At 44.4% G+C, this 22,041-nt stretch overlaps 1 protein-coding gene and 1 long non-coding RNA gene across 2 annotated transcripts in view; both read left to right on the forward strand.

Moving 5' to 3' along the window:
• The window catches only part of tenm1 (teneurin transmembrane protein 1), a 186,462-nt gene that overhangs the window by 160,920 nt on the left and 3,501 nt on the right, over window positions 1–22,041 (forward strand). The window contains 15 exon segments of the mRNA XM_025898021.1: window positions 2,043–2,126; window positions 2,613–2,807; window positions 7,745–7,832; window positions 9,401–9,597; window positions 10,579–10,892; window positions 11,545–11,717; window positions 13,352–13,449; window positions 13,452–13,595; window positions 14,295–14,588; window positions 15,829–16,073; window positions 16,604–16,746; window positions 18,438–18,649; window positions 19,117–19,418; window positions 20,277–20,983; window positions 21,663–21,805. Coding sequence (XP_025753806.1) covers window positions 2,043–2,126; window positions 2,613–2,807; window positions 7,745–7,832; window positions 9,401–9,597; window positions 10,579–10,892; window positions 11,545–11,717; window positions 13,352–13,449; window positions 13,452–13,595; window positions 14,295–14,588; window positions 15,829–16,073; window positions 16,604–16,746; window positions 18,438–18,649; window positions 19,117–19,418; window positions 20,277–20,983; window positions 21,663–21,805 — 3,339 coding nt within the window.
• LOC102079369 (uncharacterized) lies at window positions 522–2,018 on the forward strand. The gene is made up of 3 exons (XR_269064.3): window positions 522–1,252; window positions 1,362–1,458; window positions 1,536–2,018. It is a non-coding gene; the product is annotated as an uncharacterized LOC102079369 (long non-coding RNA).

Raw genomic sequence — 22,041 nt, forward strand, 5'->3', positions numbered from 1 at the left:
GATTACAAAAAATGGGAAGGGGATCAGTACACAGAGCGACGCTACTGTGTGTTTTAAACCAAAAAGAACTGCTGAACTTCTTGATGGTGTCAAATAAGGCCTAACAATGTTATCTCTCCAGCTGGTTTCAGGTAGAGTCAAGTACTCCAAAGTGCAGTTTTGACATCCTCAAGGGTGACTCCTGCTTTAGCCCTGTGACACCTGCTTTCAGGCTCTGCCTCACACTGTCACGCTGCTCACAGTAATGTCAGGCCAAATAAGAGAAAGCCTCAAAGCCTCTATTTTCTGGGAAAAAAAGGCATAAACAGGCTTTCTCTGCACACAGGACAACATCTGAATATGAGGCTTTTTTTGCATTTCAGCCACAAGCACAAAAGACAGTTTTCACTGTAGTTCTGTGTAGTTCAACAGTTTCAAAGTAACATAATTAAATAAATGATTGCAGAAAAAGAAGGGGAGGCATGAAAATGTTTATCTCAACTATTTTCAGAGAATCGGGAGAAATAGAAAGGGGACAAAATCCAAAAATCACAGCTCAGGAACAGTTTTTGTTGGTGCCTCCACGATTCGACATCCAGAAACACGCTGCCTGTTTGACTTCCTCCACTGATGTGACCAATCAGAATCTGAACTTCTAAAGAAGCGAGGGTTCCTCCAATGGTTATCACTGTACGGACCAGTAATGTATGCTGTCATAGTAACGATGTCTTTTTAAGGAAGGCTTTGCTTATTTCAGCAAGACACTGCAAAACCACATGTTATGCATTACAACAACAGTGCATTAAAGAAATCCAGGTGCTAGACTAGAGTGCCTGCAGTGTCAAACCCAACACCCAAGTGGAAATATGTGGAGTATTCTAAGGCCACAGACTGTTCAGCAAGTGAAATCCTATATTCAGCAAGAACAGGTAAACACTTTGCTTTCAAAGCTGCAGCAACTGATCTCCAAACAAAGAGAGGTGATGCAACACAGTGGGAAGCATGTCCTTACTGCTGTATCTACTTCACTGATATGTTAAACAGTGTTACTCTTTACAGCATCTCCCAGAGTTTTTAGAAACTGGATACTCTGAAATAAATACAAAATGAGTGCATTTTTGTACCTTTTACCTTTTCTTAGATAAGATTTTTTTCCCCGCAGGACTCGTCTCTCGTCAGTACGTATGGTGGGCAGTGTGGCATAGCAACACTCTAAATCAATCTCCTACCACTGGTGCTTATAAGCAGAGATACTGCACTGCTCAGATCTCTGGTAATAATATTGGTTTTCTGTTTAAGAGTAGTGGAAATGCAAGCTGAAGCTCTCTTAATATATACAAATGAAAAACACAAAGAACTTTAAAAATAAATTTGGATTTCAGCTCTGTGTGCAGGTCAGCTCAGCCTCTCGAAGCGATCGCCTGCCGTCACAGCAAAGTTCAATATCGTGTGCAGCAGGGATTTGATGCATGGGACACCGTGAGTCCTGCTTGATGAATCTCTCTATCTTTAAAAATGGAATTTCAGAGTCAACCTTCTACTCTCTCATTTGACAGGGCCTATAATTGGACATGTCAGTGGCAATTTAACGTGATCCATTTATTTACCAATCCGTCCTCGGAGTCATCAATCACCTCATCCTTCAGACGCACCGTGTCGTCCCCGCAGCGGTCGCGGGCGCCTGCGTGCGAGTGAGGTGGACAGTCATGTGGGTGGCTGTGCGCTGGTGTAGGTTTGCCTGCCTTTGACCCCCACAGCGTTAGCGGACAGGGTGTGCTATTTGAGCAGGCAGCGATCACGGTTATTGGATGACATTTGGAACAGTGCCGAAGCGAGCCAGTGTGAGTCTTGAATAAACACAGGGAAGGCTCCCTGCCCGCTACTGACCTTTGCATGAGCAGGGAGGGTCAGGAGGCCTAATACTATGTTATTAAGGAGATGTTATTTGTATCACCTGTAACTGACTCTTGTGGGCAGCTGCCACCAAGGACTTCTTTGCTCTTTTGTTCTCGCTTTTTTTTTCTCTTCACAGAAATATACAATAAGTGTTTGTCATTCCTCAGGTGCGGCTGGAGTGGCCAACAGACCTGGCCATTAACCCACTGGACAACTCCCTCTACATCCTCGACAACAACATCGTCCTGCAGGTAGAGAAATACGCACGAAACAAATCAGAGGCTTGAAAGGGAGGGAAATATACGCCTGCTTCTCATTCATTCATCTGCTTTCTTATGAGACATTGGGACTATATGTAGCAGTGGAAGAGAGGGTAATAAAATATTTTTCACAAATTGCAGTGCTGCCACTTTAGGTGAATTTAGAGTGAGTGAGGCTGCTAACATAAAAGAAAGCAAAAAAAGCACCTTGTTAAAAAAAATAACATGCTATCGCAGGTCTCTGCAGGAGTTGTTTTTGAGAAAATGTCACTCAGCTTTTTTCTCCAAAATTAATGAATTGCCTGTTTGAGCATGTTCAAAAGTAATGAGTCAGGAGATGAGGCAGGCGATGTTTGATACACCGGATCAAAACCAAAGCAATTCAACAGAGTGGCTGACTCTGTTGAATTGATGTAAGTGTCTGTATTGTGCCTCTTTCTTTTGTAACAGATAATGCGTTGTGGTGTATTTCCTTAGGTGTCCGAAAGTCTGCAGGTGCGGATTGTAGCAGGACGTCCCATCCACTGCCAGGTTCCGGGTATTGACCATCACTTGGTGAGCCGGGCGGCTGTGCGCGCCACCCTGGAGGCAGCTAAGGCCATCGCCTTGTCCCACCTGGGCACGCTGTACATCGCTGAGACTGATGAGAGGCGAATCAACCGCATCCAGCAGGTCACTAAAAATACTTTTGAGGGCGCCTGTTAATGATGCATTTATTGGATAACAGTTCTCATGTTGCAAATTTACACTGAAGTTGCAAAAGACCATACTTATCCAGAGTGTTAATATACTGCTCAAAAAATGAAAGGAACACTGTAATCAGAGTGGAGCATCAAGTTGATTAAACTTCTGGGACATTGATCTGGTCAGTTAAGTAGCAGAGGGGGTTGTTAATCAGTTTCAGCTGCTTTGGTGTTGATGAAATTAACAACAGGTGCACTAGAGGAGCAACAATGAGACAACCTCCAAATCAGAAATACTTTTAGAGGTGGAGGCCACTGACATTTTTTTCCTTCTCATCTTTTCTGGCTTTTTTCACTACGTTTGTATTTGGCTAGTGTCAGTGTCGCTGCTCATATTCCTCCAGGATGGCACATGAATAGGTTTGTTGTGGCTCCCGGCATATCATCAAGAGCATAGAGGAGATTTCAGGAGAGCTGGACAGGGCTGTAGAAGGTCCTCAACACGTAAGCAAGACCCGAATCTGCTCCTTTGTGCAAAGAGGAGCAGGATGAGAATTGACCTCCAGAAGGCCACTGGTGTGACCAAAACATCAGAAACAGACTTGGTCCTCTAGTGAGCCCTGTGCTCAGAGTCCAGCACCTTGGACCCTGACTGGCATTTGCCGTTGAGTACCAGGATTGGCTGGTCCACCACTGGTGCTCTGTGCTTTTCACAGATGAGAACAGGTTCACCCTGACAGACCTCTACAGGCTAGGCATTGGCATCCTGACTGCCATTAGGTGTCAGAATGAAATCCTAGGACCTACTATCAGACCCTGCACTGGTACAGTGAGTCTTGGGATCCTCCTGGTGCACGACAATGAAGGAATTGATACCAGTGAATGGCCCCCACGCTCGCCTGACCTAAATCGAGTAGAGCACCTCTGGGATATTATGTTTTAGTCCATCTGACACTGCACCTCAGACTGTCGAGGAGCTCGGTGATGCCCTGGCCCAGATCTGGGACGAGATCCCCCAGGACACCATCCATCATCTCATTAGGAGCCCTGATGTTGTCAGGCATGCATGCAAGCAGGTGGGGTCATACAAGCTGGAAACTAGAACCATTTTGAGTTGCCGCAATGAAATTCCAGCAAAATGGACTAGCCTGCAGCATCAGTTTTTACTTTGATTTTCACATGTCTTTGAATTCAGCCTCTCTGTAGGTTGAGCATTTTCATTTCCATCAAAGGATGTGACATCTTTTCATTCCTAACACATTAACCAGTCCATATCAGGTAGATCCAGGCTTTTTCCCCATTGATATCTCTTGTGTTTTAAGGGTCCCCTTAATGTTTTTGAGCAGTGTATATTCCTCCATATTACTCTGACATTGCAATGCATGCCTCTTGCCTCTTTGCATGAACATTTTCCACGTCTCTGATGAAAATAACAACAGGAAAAAAGAAACAGCTCAGCTAGAGCTGACACTGGCAATCCATCTGGCCTTATGACACTAATTTACCTTCGCACTTGTTGCATCATGAGTCCCACTGTGATCAGGTTGTTTGCCTAACAGATGCTACGCAGCAAGGCAGCGCGCTGAGTCTGTGTCTAGGACGTAGACGCTCAAAATCAGAGGCATTCAAAAAATAATCAAGAAGTGCGGTTTCAGTTTTAGAGAAAAAATAAGTATATATAGTATATTACTTTTTTTCTGTCCATTTGCTCCATTAGGTAGCAGCATGTTGTCACAGCACTGCAGCATTTTGGAAGCAACAGCACAAAGGTAGTGCCTGCTGGACTCAATCAATAGCACCTTTCTGGTGTGCAGCAACACGCTGGGTCCATGTGGAGGCAGACAGGAACATATAATACCTCAGATGCCTTTTTATTGGGTACCGACCAGCCATGTTGCAAAGGGCAATGAAAAGACCTTTTTTTTTCACTGCGTTTGTCACACCTATTTTATGTTTGGCATTTTTAGGCTTCTATTTATCAAGCGTCTCAGTTGGACTCAGACAGAAATGGATCCATCCACGTTTGTTAAGGCTTCCACACTTATTCAGCAACAGGTGCCGGACTGACAGTGAATCACACCGCTTTCTAACAACGAGCCGTAAAGTCAAATTAATGATGATTTGTTTTGCGGTGTGTGATGACGAGTTGAGATTATCTCAGCAGTTTGTGATGTGCAATCAGCGCATTAAAAAACAAAGAACATTCAGGCAAACACAACGTGATGCAGGAGAAATGAAATACAGAGCACTGCGTCATGAGGTAAACTAGCTGCACACAGATCCACCTGACATGGTGTTTTAAACTGATTTTAAAAATGATGCAAGAATTAAGTGCTCGGTTTCATTTTCAATGGTTCGCACCAGCTTGTACTGTTTAGCCAGCAAGTCTTTTTTTAGTGTAATAGGCTCTATTAAATGTGAACGTGCCTTGGCCTTCATACTAAGTATTTAGGCAATGACTTGGCACCGCCTGCGGTCTGCGCTCATGGTCCAGGCACGTCTTCCCATCACATAGACTCAGAACATTTGGCCAGAACATCAAGGACCACACATGCATAACCAATATGTGCTTTTTAAAATTTTTATCTTGCATAAGTTGCTGTGTTATTCGTTATATCACACTGGAGCATTACAATCAAAATCATTACATGCCACATTTGCTCCCTTGTGCCCGTGTTTATCTGCTTTAAATTAAGGGCAATTTGCAACAACTTTTATTTTCTGTTTATTGGGCATATGTTTAAAGATGAAGCATTTGTTGTACTGTGAAGAGGAAACAAGCTGTTTTTTCCCTCTGTGATTAGAACAGTTTTGCATGACGAAACGAATTACACCTTACATATCAGAACACAATAAGCAGGACATAAAACATAATCTCGTTCTGAGAAGGCTGAGATGAAGAACAGCACATGATCTGTTTCACCATGTCACTGTTTGTTTACCGAAAGTCAAAATGCAGAAGCAGTGTGTGAGAAAGCTAAACACACCTCATGATTCAATACCTTGTAAAACCGCCTGTGGCAGTAATAAATGGAATTAACTGTTTTCTCGATGACCTTATCAGTCTCTCACTTCTTGTGGAGGAATTTTGGCTCTCACGTCTCTACAGCGTCGCTTCAGTTCATTGAGGTTTGTGGTTCGTTTGTGCACAGCTCTCTTAAGAGCCTGCCACAGCATTTCAGTCAGTTTGAGGTCTAGACTTTGACTGGGCCGAGGCAGCACGAGGTTCTTTTCTTTGTCAGTGTTTCTGTTGTGCTTTTGATCATTGTTCTGTTGCTTTACCCAATCACTGCTGGGCTTCAGGTGTCAGACAGATGGCTTCACATTTGCCTCTATAATACTTTGGCACACTACTTTGGGCTCAACGATTGCAAGGTGCAAGACGAGCTCAAATCATTACCCCTCCACCACCGTGCTTGACGGTTGATATGAGGTGTTTGCACTTATATGTTGAGTTCGGTTTTTGCAAAATCTGCGCCGTGCGTCATGGACAAACAACTCCACTTTGTTCTTTATTGTCCAAAGGACATTGTTTCAGAAGTCTTGCGGTTCGTTCCGATGCAGCTTTTCAAATATAATTCATGCTACCTTCTTATTTTTAGAGAGAAGAGAGTCTCCCCTGACACCCTTTCATCCGAGCTATACTTTTTCAGGCTTTTTCTAATTGTGCTGTCATGAACTTTAACATTTAGCTTGCTAATTTAGGTCTGTGGAGTCTAACATGTTGGTCTTGGGTGTTTTTACGGTTTCTCTGAGCAATGCATAGACTGACCTTCGGGTGAATTTGCTGAGACTTCCACTCTTGTGAAGATTAGCAGCTGTCTTGAATGTTTTTCCTTTGTGACTCTTTCTCTCTGATTGATGGGAAGCAACAGGTTGTTCTTCCTCCAGACCAGCAAACTGCCAAAGCTTCTGCTTTCATACAGGTGCTCACACTTGCTGATGATAAATGAACAAAGTGAATTTGATTAGCAGCACATGGCTGCAACTTACCCTCTAATTCTTATTGAAGCTGTACGTAAGGCTGTACTGTTTCCTCACTCACTGCTTCTAAATTTGGCTTAAATGAACACTGACATAATATGTTGTGTTGTTATTCATCTGTGGTTGTATCTACCTGCTTTTATTATGTCCCGATCTGTAAAACCTTAGATTCGAGTATTTTATAGGTCAAGGTGATGAAATTCTCCTTCTAAACCTAAAATTAGGAGTAAAGTTTTCTCTCCTCTCAGATGATGGATGAATAGAGATTTTGGAAAGTAGTTTTGGGGGAACTCTGCTTATTTACTTATTTTTTTCCCAGAGACTGGAAACATGGGGTCTTCTCAATTTGGCAATGCAAACAAACGAGCTGCAGTAGGGAACGGCTTTATAATAAACACCTCAGATAAACTTTCCCCGTGGAATCATAAAGTTGCTAAAAGCAAGTCTTCATCAAACATATCATCTTCGACAATTATCTTCCAACAATGCACGGTCCTCTCGGGCTAGTTAAGCAGCATCGCCCTCCCAAGATTAATCAAAATCAAGCTGTTGTTGCAACAGTTTTCACCTCCATTTGCAGCTCGCCTCCCCATCAGGACAATCAGCTTAATTTGTTTGGAGAGCGAGACTTAATGTTCCAAAGATCTGTCAATCAGTCAGCAAGGGAATAGTGTCATACATCCAAGATGCATAATGCCTTTGTTTGTCTAAACTTCACGGAAAGGCATCAAAGATATCATCGGTGATGTTTTTGGCTCGAGGAACAGCGGATACACGCAAAGCGATATCGTCAATCAGCGCAGGTTTTTATATAAAATGCCATCATTATCTTGTTTGCCGGAGAGACGAGACATCACAAAGGCTGTTGTGGAACATTACCTTCTGTTTAACGGTGGCCTCCTGCAGCACGTTGTGACATGTCGCTTTTTGAAAACTCCACAGGTGTCAACCAACGGCGAGATATCGATTATCTCCGGAGCCCCCACGGACTGCGATTGCAAGATAGACCCCAACTGCGACTGCTTCTCTGGTGGGTCACCAGGCGCACATACGCACACTTGTTATGTGAGGAGTGCAGGATTAAGTAATGTGAACGTATTAGATTATGCTTAATAGGATTAGAGCTCTACAAAACATGCAAAAGCATTTGAGAATTAATTCTGGTGGCATCATACTCGGCCTGCTTCAGAAGTATTTTTAGAGGAAACAAAAACTGGAGCATTGTGAAGCTCAGAGGATTTGATTTAGTCTGTATATCTTGATATTGAGTGGGTAAATCTGGCTGCCCTGTGCGTCCCTGCTGGACAATAATTTTATTAGCACTGTTTCCCTCCCCGACTTATTAAAGTCAGCTGAAATCTTCGTGTCGAGGAAGATCCGCCTAGACTCTCCTTGAAAAACAATAAAAAATATGACAATGACTTTTATATAAACGATGACAATACACATGAACGAAAGGACCGTCTATAATGTCAGGCTGGAGAATTAAGAGAACGACTTGACTGTGAGTGTTTGTGTGTTGGCTAAACACAAAGTGGATGCTTGTGTGTGTGTGGGTCGATGTATTTATATTTGTATTCATAGGAAGGCTTCTTCTATGTGGAGACCTCCAGCTAAATTTCAGTAGCAGCCAGCTCAGGAGAAACCTTTCAAATCCATTCAAATTACAGCTGGTGAAAGAAAATGCTCACTTCCACACGTCGAATGTTTTAACCGGTTGCTGTATCATGGAAGGGCACCTGAAATGCAATAAAAGGAAGAAGGAAAGGACCAAACAAATAAGCAGATGTTCTTTTGACAGTTAGGCCGTGCTTTCATTGTAAGTGTCAGCGGATGTGATTTTATCATTTAATTCTGCTCATAAAAATCAGTCTCTTTTCTATTCAAAATGGAGGGAAGTGTCTCTCCCATGCCACAAGCCAATGGGCTGTAACCATCCCTATTCCTTGAGTTGTACTTTGCATATTTTCAATCATGTCTTGCTGTTAACAGATGATTACTCTCTTCAGAGGCTTTCCGTTTCCATCCCTTCGCCGTAAACACTCACACAGTGTCTTTGAACGCGGACACGTATGCGAGCGCACACCCGCCGGTACTGACGGACGCGAGCCCGCGCGCGCTCGTGCACAAAAGCATACACACATAATGCGCATGCTGTCGCGAGATAAACTGCCACCCTGCTGTCTGCACAGACCCATCAGAGGCCCCAGGCCTACTGCTGACAACATCTAAAGGGCTTCACCCAGCTATTATCCTGCTGTGCAACCAAAAACGTCTGGATGCATTCAGTCACCTACTACCACCATCTGATAAGAGCGAGGTCACTATCAAGGTGGTCATATCCACTCCACTGGGAAGTTACCATATCCCAACAAGTCCACGTCCTGAGCCAAACTGATAACCGCTTAAGCGGCACCATGGGATCCTCGTATTTTGCCAACCTGCGTGTGGACTGGTTGTGACTTCTCGCTTTTGCTGGAGAACGATTTGTATTTCTCAGTGTGGTTAGAACCGATGCTGCTTTGAATTATGCTATTTTGTTGATAAAGAGCTTTTCCTGTCCTCGCCGAAATGACAAGTTCCTGTTTTTCCTATCAGGAGACGGAGGCTACGCCCGTGACGCTCGTCTCAAAGCCCCGTCCTCTCTGGCAGTGGCCCCCAATGGCACCCTGTATATTGCTGATCTGGGCAATATCCGGATCAGAGCTGTAAGCCCCAACCAGCCCCAGCCCAGCCCAGCCGGACTGGTGGAGATCAGCTCACCTCTGGACCAGGAGCTCTATCTCTTTAGTCAGGTACTTATCACAATGCCTAATGTGTGTATTAGCATGTAAAATATTTGGATACCAGAGAATTGTCTTTTAAATTCATAATTTATTAGCAAATTTAACAGACTGACTAACTCAAGTGTTTACTTGGATTTACACATTGCTAAATTAAAATGAATTTAAGCCACGCAAGCTCATTTGTACACAAAATTGAGTCTGAGAAAATTAGTTATTAATAATTGACACACAGTAACTGCTAGTTGGGCCTGTTAGGAAGGTAGCTAACTGAACCAGCTAACAAAGCTAGCATTAGCTTTCTAATATGACCCATTTAGAGAAAAATAAAGAATAAAGGCGGTAAACTGGCTAAACTTTAATAACTTGGGATGATTTTGGATTGCATTTCACAAAAATAATATTCCTCACTTCAAGTCTCGTTCTAATAGCTTTGAATGATTGAATGATCAAATAATGTCTGCTAGGTTAGCTTAATCCAATCAGGGTGTTTACTGGCTCAGAATGGGCTTTTGTGGGTGACTAAGCACGACAGTAAGCATGATCGATGCACACAAGATAGTGAGCCTATTGCCTTATGCTGCAGAAATCTGGCCTTTCCTGTTATTTCTGATCATTTAATAAACAAAACGGTTCATTCTGCCTGAGAAAATGAAACTCTTATTTCAAAAAGTGATTTTAAAATTTCATACAGGGGAAAGAAAATCCTTAACAGTTATTCATTACATATTCTAAGCTCTAAAATGAACGTGTTTCTTCATCTTTAAATATATAATTAAAAGAAATAAACCCCATCATTCACAGTAGTTATGGTTAATGTGTGTGTACCTTTCTCTTTATATACTTCATTGTTTTTGGAATCATTTTGTTTTATTGATGCAACAAAATTAGCAAATCACTAGTCTCAGACTACCTAATAGTTACTAAATTTACAGGTTTTGTCATTTGCAGAAGCCGAATCCTCAACAGTGTCTCTCTCTCTCCCTCTGACAGAATGGCTCCCACCTGTACACCAAACACCTGATCACAGGCCACTACCTGTACAACTTCTCTTACGGCACAGACGGCCAGTTGTCGGGGGTGACGAGCCGCGACGGCCACAGCCTCCAGGTGAGGAGGGACGCTCACGGAGTGCCTCTCTGGCTGGCTCTACCTGGCGGACAGGTATACTGGCTGTCCCTTAGTAACAGTGGCACGCTGAGGAAGGTGTCCGTCCAAGGCCACGACATCGCCCAGATCACTTACCATGGCAACACAGGTCTCCTAGCAACCAAAAGTGATGAGAACAGTTGGACCACTGTTTATGAGTGAGTTTGCGGTTTATTTATAAAGCTCTTTATCTGCTTATTGCGATCTTCTTTCTGTCTGTCCCCGCTCTTTCTCTCTTCTCCTTCCTTCCTGTTCTCGCTTTGTTGCCTGACTCTGAATGTTTGAGCTAACACTGCATTGCATGAATGTGTATTCATATGACACAGTTTACGTTAGGGGTATGAAATGTGAGTGCCATCTGGTGGTCACTTCTGCATCACCAAAGCTGGAGAAGGCCTGGGGTGGGATTGGGCGGTGGGACTTTTTTTTCTTTTTTCTTCTTTTGAGTCTTTACTTAAAGTGACTGATTAGCTGAAGGACGTCTGCTGCAACTCTTTGAACACATGCATGTTTAGTATTGCACATATAGTCCAGGCAGAAAAACACATCTGTCTGAATTATTCACCACTGCCTAGCCGGTCTCTGTCTCAGATTCCACAGCTGGATAATTACACATATAAATCATAGTTGACACTCACTGCGAGCTCGCGCTAGCACACGGGAGCGTGCATATGTGTGCCTGCGTGCTTTTTGCGGGCCTGGCTGTGTTCATTTGCCTGCGAGCGATGGATTTCTGCGCGTGTTTGTGCATGTGTGTGCGCGCATCTGTGTGTATTTGTTTGCTTATTGCCTTTGTGTTTATTCTCCAAGGTACAACAGCGAGGGTCGAGTGACCAACATCACCTTACCGACGGCGGAGGTGAGCGGTTTCCATGGCAACCTGGAGCGCTGGTCTCGGGTGGAGGTTGAAGCATCCAACCGCGAGAACTTTGTCACCAGCACAAACTTGTCTGCCAGTGACACCATCTACATGTTCAGACAAGGTGCAGCATCACAATGAGTTCTGCGCTTTTGCCTTTTAAATTTCTCACAGCTCATTATTCAGACTGTTTGTGCAGCGCAGCCACAGGTGTATTGGTGTATTGGTTTTATGTATTTACTGGTTGATACAGAGAAAAGATTACAGCTTCTGAACTGTGCATCCACCCTCAGCTTCTATAACCAGCAACTTGCCACAAGGCTGTTTATGAGTCATGTGAAGAGGCACTAAACCATACACCACATACACAGACAAGGGCAGGGCGTAAGGTTACAGCGATGTTTAAACATTTATGCCGCCAAACGTGGCTGTTATTCTGGTTTAAGTCAGAAACTCTGACCTGCGTTTCTCTCATTCTTCATCGCTGGAGATTCACAGCTTTAAGTAAGCATTTTTCCGCTTCTATAAATAATTTCACATACAGATCTGATATGACCTCTTTACATAACCGGACGAATGGGCAGCGGGGGGAGAAAAAAGTGCTGTTTATTTACACAAAACATGCTACATTTGACTGACTCGTGAAATGCCTTAACAACTGCTGGGGCAAAGCAGAAAAAAAATGGAAAAGAGGGCAGAGATGAGAAGAGGAGAAAATGAGAGTGGAGTGAAGAAGCCACTCATGGGAGCAGTTTCTTCTCATGTCATCCCTTTAATTGCTTTCTTGCAGTTGTCACACTGACAGGACTGCAGGGAGGGAAAATCTGCGCCAACTCACACGCGCTCAGTCACACACGCGCGCACACAAACACATGCATGTGCGCCACGCTACAGTGTGACAGAGCTGCCAGGGAAAAAAGTTGAAATGACCCACTATTTTTCGAGCACCACCTCTCTCTCCGCCGCCCACAATTTCACCGTGTCCTCGCCTGCCTCTGAGGCAACAATAACCATATGTACAGAATAGGTTTTTTTACGGCGGCGGAGGGAATAGAAGTTACTATCCGGTTTATTAGCCGCGTTAAGTTTTATGGTTAAAATATAGTTTTATGGTTATTTTCACCCCTCTTTTTTTACATTTTTGTATTAATTGTGTTTTAACCATGAGACAAAGCCATATTGGCATGTGTAAAAGTGTGTGGAAGCCTAACTCTGAGCAGGGTAGAAATGAAAGAGCAGTTTCTGAGAATGCTTTGCAATGTGTGAAAAGCTGCTATACCCCACCTTCCTCTCCTTCTTTCTCTCTGTCCTCTCTTTCTCCTTTCATTGCCCCCCCCCCCTCTCTCTCTCTCATTATCTGTCTCCTGAGTTCCTCCTTTCTAAAGATGTAATAGCTGATGCAGTACAATGCTAATGTTGCAGAGAGAACGCTTTAAAAAAAAACACTCAGCACAGTGATTTAAGCAATTAATTCAAATAAAACGCACACACAAAGAGCCAGACATCGCATTCATGCAGCCCGCTTCTCACAGATTTCTTCTCAAGGCTGATTTTTTTTTTTTTTGACACGCACTCACTGATGTTTTCTTCACACTTCTTTTTTTCTCATCTGTTGTTGCATATTTGCATCTCTGTGCGTGTGGTTTTTTTGTGTGTGTGTCTGACCCACCCACGACAAACGGTCGACCCTCGACACCCACCCTCCCCCCCTTCCACATCCCCACAACTCACACTTACACTCACACTTTCCCTCTCCAGATCACTCTCAGAGCTCGTACAGAGTCAGCGCTGACGGGTCGTTTCTGGTGACGCTGGCCAGCGGGATGGAGCTGTCGCTAAGCACTGAGCCCCTCCTCCCGGGGGCGTCGGGGGTGGAGTCAGTCCCACGGCCAGCCGCTGCAACATCAGCTTGCCTGGAGACCACGCCCCGAGCCTGATAGAATGGAGGCAGAGGAAGGAGCAGAGCAAGACTAACTACAGCACTTACGAACGCAGGCTCAGGGTAAAACACTAAATCATCTGCCTGTTATTACGCCAACTGTGATAATATATAAAACACAATCCTGCGGCATCAGTGTTGCACAAAGGCATTGGGAATTAACAGGAGAATGCACGCAACTAGACGAAAATCCCAGAATCCCAAATGAATGGATCAAATAAGCAGCCCGGCAACAGTTTAGGAGTACGCTGGATTAAGCTGTGCAGTTTGACATTTAACCAGGGGGACAAAAAGTGTCACTTTTAAGTGCTAAGAGTTGTGCAATACGGTAGATTTTGAGCGATTGATGATGTCAGCGGAGGTGATAATAGGTCAAATGACTCGTAACCTGTTAGCTGTACTTTCCACACGCACAGACTGCAACACCTCTGCAGTGGCGATGAAAGCACAAACAGGAGATTTCCTGAGAAAAGGGCATTTATGTTACGTGCACCAATTAATTAGCGTTCCCCAGGAAACGGTTCTCTAACTTGTTCGCCAGGCAGCTTATTGTTTATAAATGCAGACCGGGGTTTGCTGGAAATGTCACAATTAATTCATCTGGACTAATGAAATCTTTGCTGCTCTCAGACGTGCCACTTCATTCATATATTTGCATGTCTGCGGCTTCAATCACCATTTATGATGGTTTTAAAGCTGTTAAAAAAAAGCTTCTATTTTTGTTCTTGCCACTAGCTGACATTTTACTGCTTTGCTTTCCAGGCACATAACAGGAACCTGCTGTCCATAGACTTTGATCAAAGCACCAGAGTTGGGAAGATATACGATGACCACAGGAAGTTCACCCTCCACATTCAGTATGACCAGCTGGGCCGGCCTGTCGTGTGGTCACCCAGCAGCAAATACACTGAAGTAAACATCAGCTATTCAGGTGGAGGCCTGCTTTCAGCCATCCACCGCGGAGAATGGTCTGAGCGGCTGGAGTACGAGAATGACAGGGTGACGTCCAGAGCCTGGGTCAACGGCAAGATCTGGAGCTACACGTACGCAGACAGAGTGAGTGAAAAGCACGTTTGAAACGAACGTGACAGACAGCTTGTGATGAGGTCCCGCTGAGATTTGTTTTCAGGGCTCCTGTCGCCGTTTTATTCTTGCCTTTGCTGCTTGCAGAAATCTAACACATCTTCTCCACTTACGCTTCTTTCTTGGTGCTGCTATCCGAAACCGGCGCTGAGATTAAAGGCAAACCAAAAAAAGCGCCTCAGTTGTGGGAAACGAAAGTAAAGAAGTGAAAGCATATTAAAATCAGTAACAGGTGCTATATTACCAAGCATCTTTTTAATGTGTTTCCCTCAGTTTGAGGGGCTTTCCATTTAGGTTATGAACATCAGTTTGCAGGGCGAATATTAGATCTGCCATAAGCTTAATGGTTGGGCAGACCTTTTAAACGCGGCCTTGTGTCTTCACGACTGCAACAGCGCGCACAGCCGAGCGATGTAAAGGCAGACGGTGTGTTCTTTCTGATCGATTCCATAACTCGAGCATGTTTCAAGGTTCGGCAAATAGATTTTCTCAAAAGAAAACAGCAGTAAAGTCTTTGCAGTAAACACTCGTCGTCCTCCGGCAGATGCTTAGAAGTTATATTCGCTATAAGGAATTTTTCTAGTCAAAGAAACTCAAACAATGTGTGTGACTAAGCTGAGAGCGACCAGAAGGTATAATTTCCGCTCTTGAAATTAATTGAAATATTTAATGACATGATATTCAGTCTGAAATATATTTAGTGTCAAGGATTTTGGTCTAAGACAAAATTAGAGTGAAAATGAGCTTATATTACAGAACCATCTAGAAATTAATACCACCTTCATGTATTATTAAGACATTAATATCATACCTTTCAGTTGAATAAAGACATTAAAGAGAACATTGTTTTAGTGCAGCTGAAACTGTTTGAATAGCTACGGAGATTTTTAAAGGGGGAGAGCAGCGGTAAACAAAAACGCTGCTGTCTGAAAACCAATTACGGTTTTTCTTTTTTCTCGTTTTGTTTGTTCGACGCGTACGTCTGATAATTAAATAGCTTTCAGTGAATAACTGAAGCGGTCTCAAACTAAAACCAAGGTTGCTTTTGAAGAGACGATTTATTTATTTATTTTTTATTGAGGAGAAAGTTTTAACCCAATGACATTGGAATTTAAAAAAAGAAAGTGCAAAAGACAGAAAAAGAGAAAGCCATGAAACCACAGAGCTGCAGTGTGTTAGAACTGTCTGTGCATATCTCTGTGTGTTCTCACAGTCCATCATGCTGCTCCTGCACAGCCAGCGGCGCTACGTCTTTGAATACGACCAAACGGATCGTCTGGTCGCTGTGACCATGCCCAGCATGGTGAAGCACACCCTGCAGTCGCTGCTGTCCATCGGCTACTACAGGAACATATACGCCCCGCCCGACAGCCAAGCCTCCTTCATCCAGGACTACACCCTGGACGGGCGCCTGATGAGGACTCAGTACTTGGGAACAGGGAGGAGTGTCATCTACAGGTGTGGCACATTGCTGTTTTAGCTCCGTACAAAGACATAACACTGATCGTCTTTAAAAGCCCAATTACGCCAACTCTAGCGGACACTAGAATGCGCGGCACACATCCATCCGTCCTTGCAAAATCACACTGATTGGACCGATTAAAGGTCACACCTTTTTTTATCGTCGCACTTTGTCAGACAAACTGATCTGATTTTGATGAAAGTCGGAGGACTGATTCAGGCAGCGTTATGGCATTTAACATTTTTAATACTCGTTGCCTGGATGAGGATACTGTAATAAATGGTCCCATTTTCAAGATTTGAAAGGCTGTAAGTGCCGCAGCAGCTGGTCTGCTTCTGATGAAATGTTGAAGGATGGTGCAACTTAGCGACCCAAAGGGATCCGTGTATTATTAATGTGGCATAGCATGTTTACTTACATTGAAGATTAAATGCATCCTAGTGTGCTTTAAAAAGAAGGTACTTTTATTTTAACATAACTTTCTTATCGATCATCTATTCAACAATGCGTTTTTTCCCCCCGTCAGGTATACAGCTGCGGCTCGCCTCTCGGAGGTGGTTTATGACTCCACCCTGGTGACCTTCACTTATGACGAAGCCTCTGGAACAGTCAAGACCATTCATCTCACCCACAACGGCTTCATAAGCTCCATACGATACAGGCAGACAGGTACGTATGGTACACATCATGTGCTCAAAGCAGCCGACAGAAACACATTTTAGATATTCACAACGTGCAAAAGGATCATAAATCAATCCTGGGAGCAAAATTTTAAAGTCTATATAAGTGATTGTGCACAGTGTGCCAGATTTCAGGAGTGATGTCAAATTCAGTAGTCTGGCTTTGAGTCAGACGTCGTGCTATTTCATCTGTGACTGATGCAGCCACAGTTAGAAGTTTCAGTAGGGCAAGGCATGTTCAAGTGGAAGAGACTGTGGTCTACCACAGCTGTAAATTCAAGACCACCCCCCGGCTCTTACCCACGTCGTCTCTTCCTCACCTCCGCAAAAAGACTTCCTGATCAAAGCAAACAAATGAATGTTTGAATGCAAAATTATATGCGGTGAGCTAGGTGTGGACATAGTGCATTTGTTGTTGCATGTCTGAACACTAAAAGTAGCACTTTGCTGGGTTCATATTCGCTCTCATTGAGGAGGCAGGAAATCAAAAAACCATAGCTGAACTTAATATAACTAAACAATGCTGTCAGTGCTGAAGGAGAAAATGAGTGAGACAAGGCGTTTTCTAAATGGCGGCGCTATCGACGATGGCACGCCATCGCTGCGGCTGCAGATATAGCATGTTAGGATACGGCCATTGTTAATACAGTTGAGCAGTCCCCTTAAGTTCCATAGTCGGTCCAGGGTCATGGAAAGTGCTCTCGTCTCTGCTGCCGGTTCACTTCCCATAGCTTTGTGATTGGCTCACCACCATCAGTTGTCACTAATCTGCGAGGCGCAGCTGTGTGTGAGTGTGTGTGTGTGTTTATCGCTTTGCCCTCACTGTGAATAGACTCTCACCTTCCTTTAACTGATCTCATTTCAGCAGAACAAACGGAGCCTTGGAGAGAGGAGAGATAGTGGTAATTGTCCCTTGAGAGGAGACAAGGAAAAGTGTGGCACCGGAAAAAGAAAGATGGGGATATAGAGTGGTGGGCGAGACAAGGAAAAAGGAACAGAAAGGGAGAAGGGGGAACGATGACAGCTGGGGGAAAATGACAGCTAGAAGAGCGAGACGAACAGACTGCGAGTTCCCCAGGGCTGCGGAAAAGCCTCCACCTCGCTCTCAGTACTTCTGCCATTTTCCCATTAGCGCAGGTTTAGAATCAACATTCCACAGAAAATAAAAATAGAAAGATGTAACGCTGATCCAGCTCTCTACAGTCTCCAAAGCTAGGCACTTAGTCATTTTAACTGCAATCAGAGTCATCTCAAATAGCAGCGTAATGGTGTTTCATTAGCAGGCCCTGTTTTTTTCCAAACGGAGGCCGGGCTGCAGAAGCTAGGAGCAGATGTGATGAATGGTGTTGTTAAAGTTGATGCTCTGACATTAAGGAGCACATTGGCCCATCATGGCTATTGTCTTTAGATTTCATTATCTCTCCATATTAAAGGTCACCACAGGAAATACCATAGAGGTGCGGGGATAGTTAAGATGGAATGGATTGCGCAGTGTGTGTCTCTGTTAATGACGGCGAATTAGGCTTTGATTTAAATTAATTAGGCAGGGTTGTGCGGGCGGTGTGACATCCAGTTGTAAGGGCTATATGTGTGCTGTGTGTACAGTTCATGTCCCTGTATATTTCTATAAACGCTGTTAAGGGGGTTCTAATGTAAATCTGCTCCGGTTCCTCTGCGTAGGTCCCCTGACGAGTCGGCAGATTTTCCGCTTCAGCGAAGAAGGCTTGGTCAATGCCAGATTTGACTACAGCTACAACAACTTTCGAGTCACTAGCATGCAGGCCGTCATCAATGAGACCCCTCTGCCCATTGACCTGTACCGCTATGTTGATGTGTCAGGGCGGGTCGAGCAGTTTGGCAAGTTCAGCGTCATCTTCTACGACCTCAACCAGGTAGGAAGTCACACCAGTTATGTTATCAGTAGTCAAAATGTGGACGTTTTAAAGCTGCACCAATCAGCTGTTTCCGCATTTAAAAAATAATCATGTGACTGTGCAATATAAAGTCTGACTCTGCAGTTCTGCTCAGCTCAGTGGAGTGTTTTAGCGTCTTTCAGCTCATTGATTTGGCCTGCGTTTTAGTCGACTTTGTTTCCGGTTTCAGTCAGCTGTTTTTACTTGTGGCTCTAATAAATCTAACCTAGACAACACAGACAGGCTCATGAATGTAGCATTTAGCGGCTAAAGAGTCACATGGGAGTCTGTAAACGTCCAAACAGACTTAAAAGACTGTGAAATAATCAAGCTTGTGCAATTTGTTGCAATTTTGTTTCCAGAGCGTGCTGCATGTGTAAACAAGCAACTTTTTAGCCCACGAGTTTGATGTGACACTTTCATGGACTCAATATGTGGTTGTCTAGGTGATCACCACCCATCTGATGAAGCACACCAAGGTATTCAACTCCTACGGTCAGGTGGTGGAGGTCCAATATGAAATCCTCAAGTCCATCGCCTACTGGATGACCATTCAGTACGACTCATCCGGACGTACAACCACCTGCGACATCAGAGTGGGCGTGGACAGCAATGTGACCCGTTACACTTACGAGTATGATGCAGACAGCCAGCTGCAAAGCGCCTCAGTCAACGAGCGGCCTCAGTGGCGTTATAGTTACGACCTCAATGGGAACATTAATCTACTTAGCCACGGAACCAGTGCAAGGTATGTTGGCACACGATACCCATTTACTGTACAGAAAGTATTGAATATAAAACAAATTGCCTGTTTGTTATTAATAAATCGATAATTCAGATCAGCTCAGAAATCTTTATTATCCATTGCAAGGCAGTGGATAAATATCTTAACCATGGCTCGCAGAGGAAATCAATAAAATAGCAAAATAAGACATTGTTTATTTATATACACACATGTGTAAATGATTGTCATATAGCAGTATTGACAGTATTGGTTCTGGCTGCAGGGACCTTATGGCAGTGGTCTCATTGGAATGAGTGGGTGTGAGAGTCGTTTATGATAGTGCTGACTTTACATTTAACTGCCTTGGTGTGTGACGAGTGTTTTAAGCAGAAGGAAAGGTGTTCGAGGATGTCATGTCTGTAGATGAGAACTGAGTCAATGAGAAACTTACAGGCTATTTTTTGTTTACATTAAACGATAGTTATGGAACTGGAAACTGTTTTTCAACCCATCAACTGTAACCTTTGTTATGTCACCTTTGTTACGCTGTCTAATCGGTGATATCTGTTTGTTATGTACTGAGATCTTGCTGGTGCTTCCCCACTGCCTCCAGTTTTTCACATTTGCTCATGAGTTTGCAGAAAGGCCACAGAGCAGAACCTGAACGACAGATGAGACTGAGTGCAGACAGACCGGGTGAACCATTAAACGGGCTGAGACAAACTTTAGCACAGATTTGGCACCAGAATCATGGTTACATTGTGGTTACATTTGTTGCATACTAACATGATTTTATGAGCAGTTGCCAACAAAACTGATGCACAGTTGTAGTTGTGTACAGCGTGCAGTAAACATCACTCAGGGTCTGACGTTTGTTTTCAGGCTCACGCCGCTGCGCTACGACCAGAGGGATCGCATCACGCATCTCGGCGAGCTGCAGTACGGCGTGGACGACGACGGATTCCTCCGCCAGCGAGCAAACGACCTGTTCGACTACAATTCCAACGGCCTGCTGACCCGCGTCTTCAACCGCGTGACCGAGCGCACCGTGTGGTACCGCTACGACGGACTGGGCCGCCGCGTGGCCACCAAGAGCAGCCAGGGCGAGCAGCTGCAGTTCTTTTACGCTGATCTGTCACACCCTACCAGGGTCAGCCACTTGTACAACCACAGCAGCAATCTGATCACGTCGCTGTACTATGACCTCCAGGGCCACCTTATCGCCATGGAGCTGAGCAGCGGAGAGGAGTACTATGTCGCCTGCGACAGCGTGGGGAGCCCGAGGGCGGTTTTCTCTAGCAAGGGGCGGCTCATCAAAGAGATTCTCTACACCCCCTACGGAGAGGTTTACCAGGACACCAACCCAGACTTCCAGCTTGTCATCGGCTTCCACGGAGGCTTGTACGATCCTTTCACAAGACTGGTCCACTTGGGAAGGCGGGACTATGACACGCTAGCGGGCCGATGGACTTCACCGAATCACGAACTGTGGGGGGAGCTGAGCAAGGAGCCGAAGCCTTTTAACCTGTACGCGTTCAAGAACAACTGCCCGGTCGGAAGGGTGGAGGAGGTGACACAGTTTACAACAGGTGAGCGTCACACATGCGCAGACATACTCACACACACTGCTGCCAAGTCAAAAGTGAATCACTGACTGACTGACAGAAACTAAGTGATACAGAAAGATAGATCACTCAGTGACACCTACTCCTACACGCGCACGTACAGGGGAAACATCTGCCATAAAGAATGAGTGAATGGGCCACATTGCTAACCACAGGTGTGCTGGGTGTCAGAGACGTGAAGCTGTGACAGACAGGATTTACTGGCAACAGAAAGGACAGCCATGCCTCTGATCACATTGTTCTTTAACACAGCCGGTTGTGTTTTCTTCCCTCTGCCTGTCAAGAACATACTGTTTCCCCGAGAGACAAAATAGAAACTGAAACGAGGGAAAGAGATGGGATAGGAGAGTCGAAGATGAATACAGGATGTCAGCGGGGGCGTCTGTCCTTCTGCTTAATAGAACATTCATTTGGCCTGTCACGTTTCCCTGCAGCGGGATTGTTTGTTACACAAGTAATGTGTTTGTGGGACACGCGCGCACACCAGCAGACCAGTCTCTGCCGCACGCTGCACTCATGCATTGTGTGGTTTCCCATACGAGGTGTTGTTTTCCCTGCCCTCGTGACTTTCTGTTTGCTTTACAGTATACACATTAAATTCTAAACTTTCTCCCTCCGTGCAATTTTCTCTCTTCCTGTCCAGACATCGGTAGCTGGCTGCAGCTGTTTGGCTTTCAACTTCATAACGTGGTCCCCGGTTTCCCAAAGCCTGAGGTGGGAAGAATGGAACAAACATACGAACTGATGAAGGCGCCGACCAAGATGCAGGACTGGGACTCCAGCAAGGTGGGCATCACACCGCTGCTAGATTCTTTCAATATCTAACACTGTGTGCCTGTGGTAATGCTTTGTATATTTAAACTATATGTATAACATTTTTTCAAATGTACTAGAGTCTTTAATGTGACTGTGAAACACTATTTTTCATAAAGATATGTCATATATATATATATGTGTGTGTTTGTGTGAGACATAGCCTATGTCAGTGCTTGTGATTAACACTTTCATAATTACTCATTTAT

Source organism: Oreochromis niloticus, linkage group LG2, assembly GCF_001858045.2.
Source record: "Oreochromis niloticus isolate F11D_XX linkage group LG2, O_niloticus_UMD_NMBU, whole genome shotgun sequence".
NCBI classification, from domain to species: Eukaryota; Metazoa; Chordata; class Actinopteri; order Cichliformes; family Cichlidae; genus Oreochromis; species Oreochromis niloticus.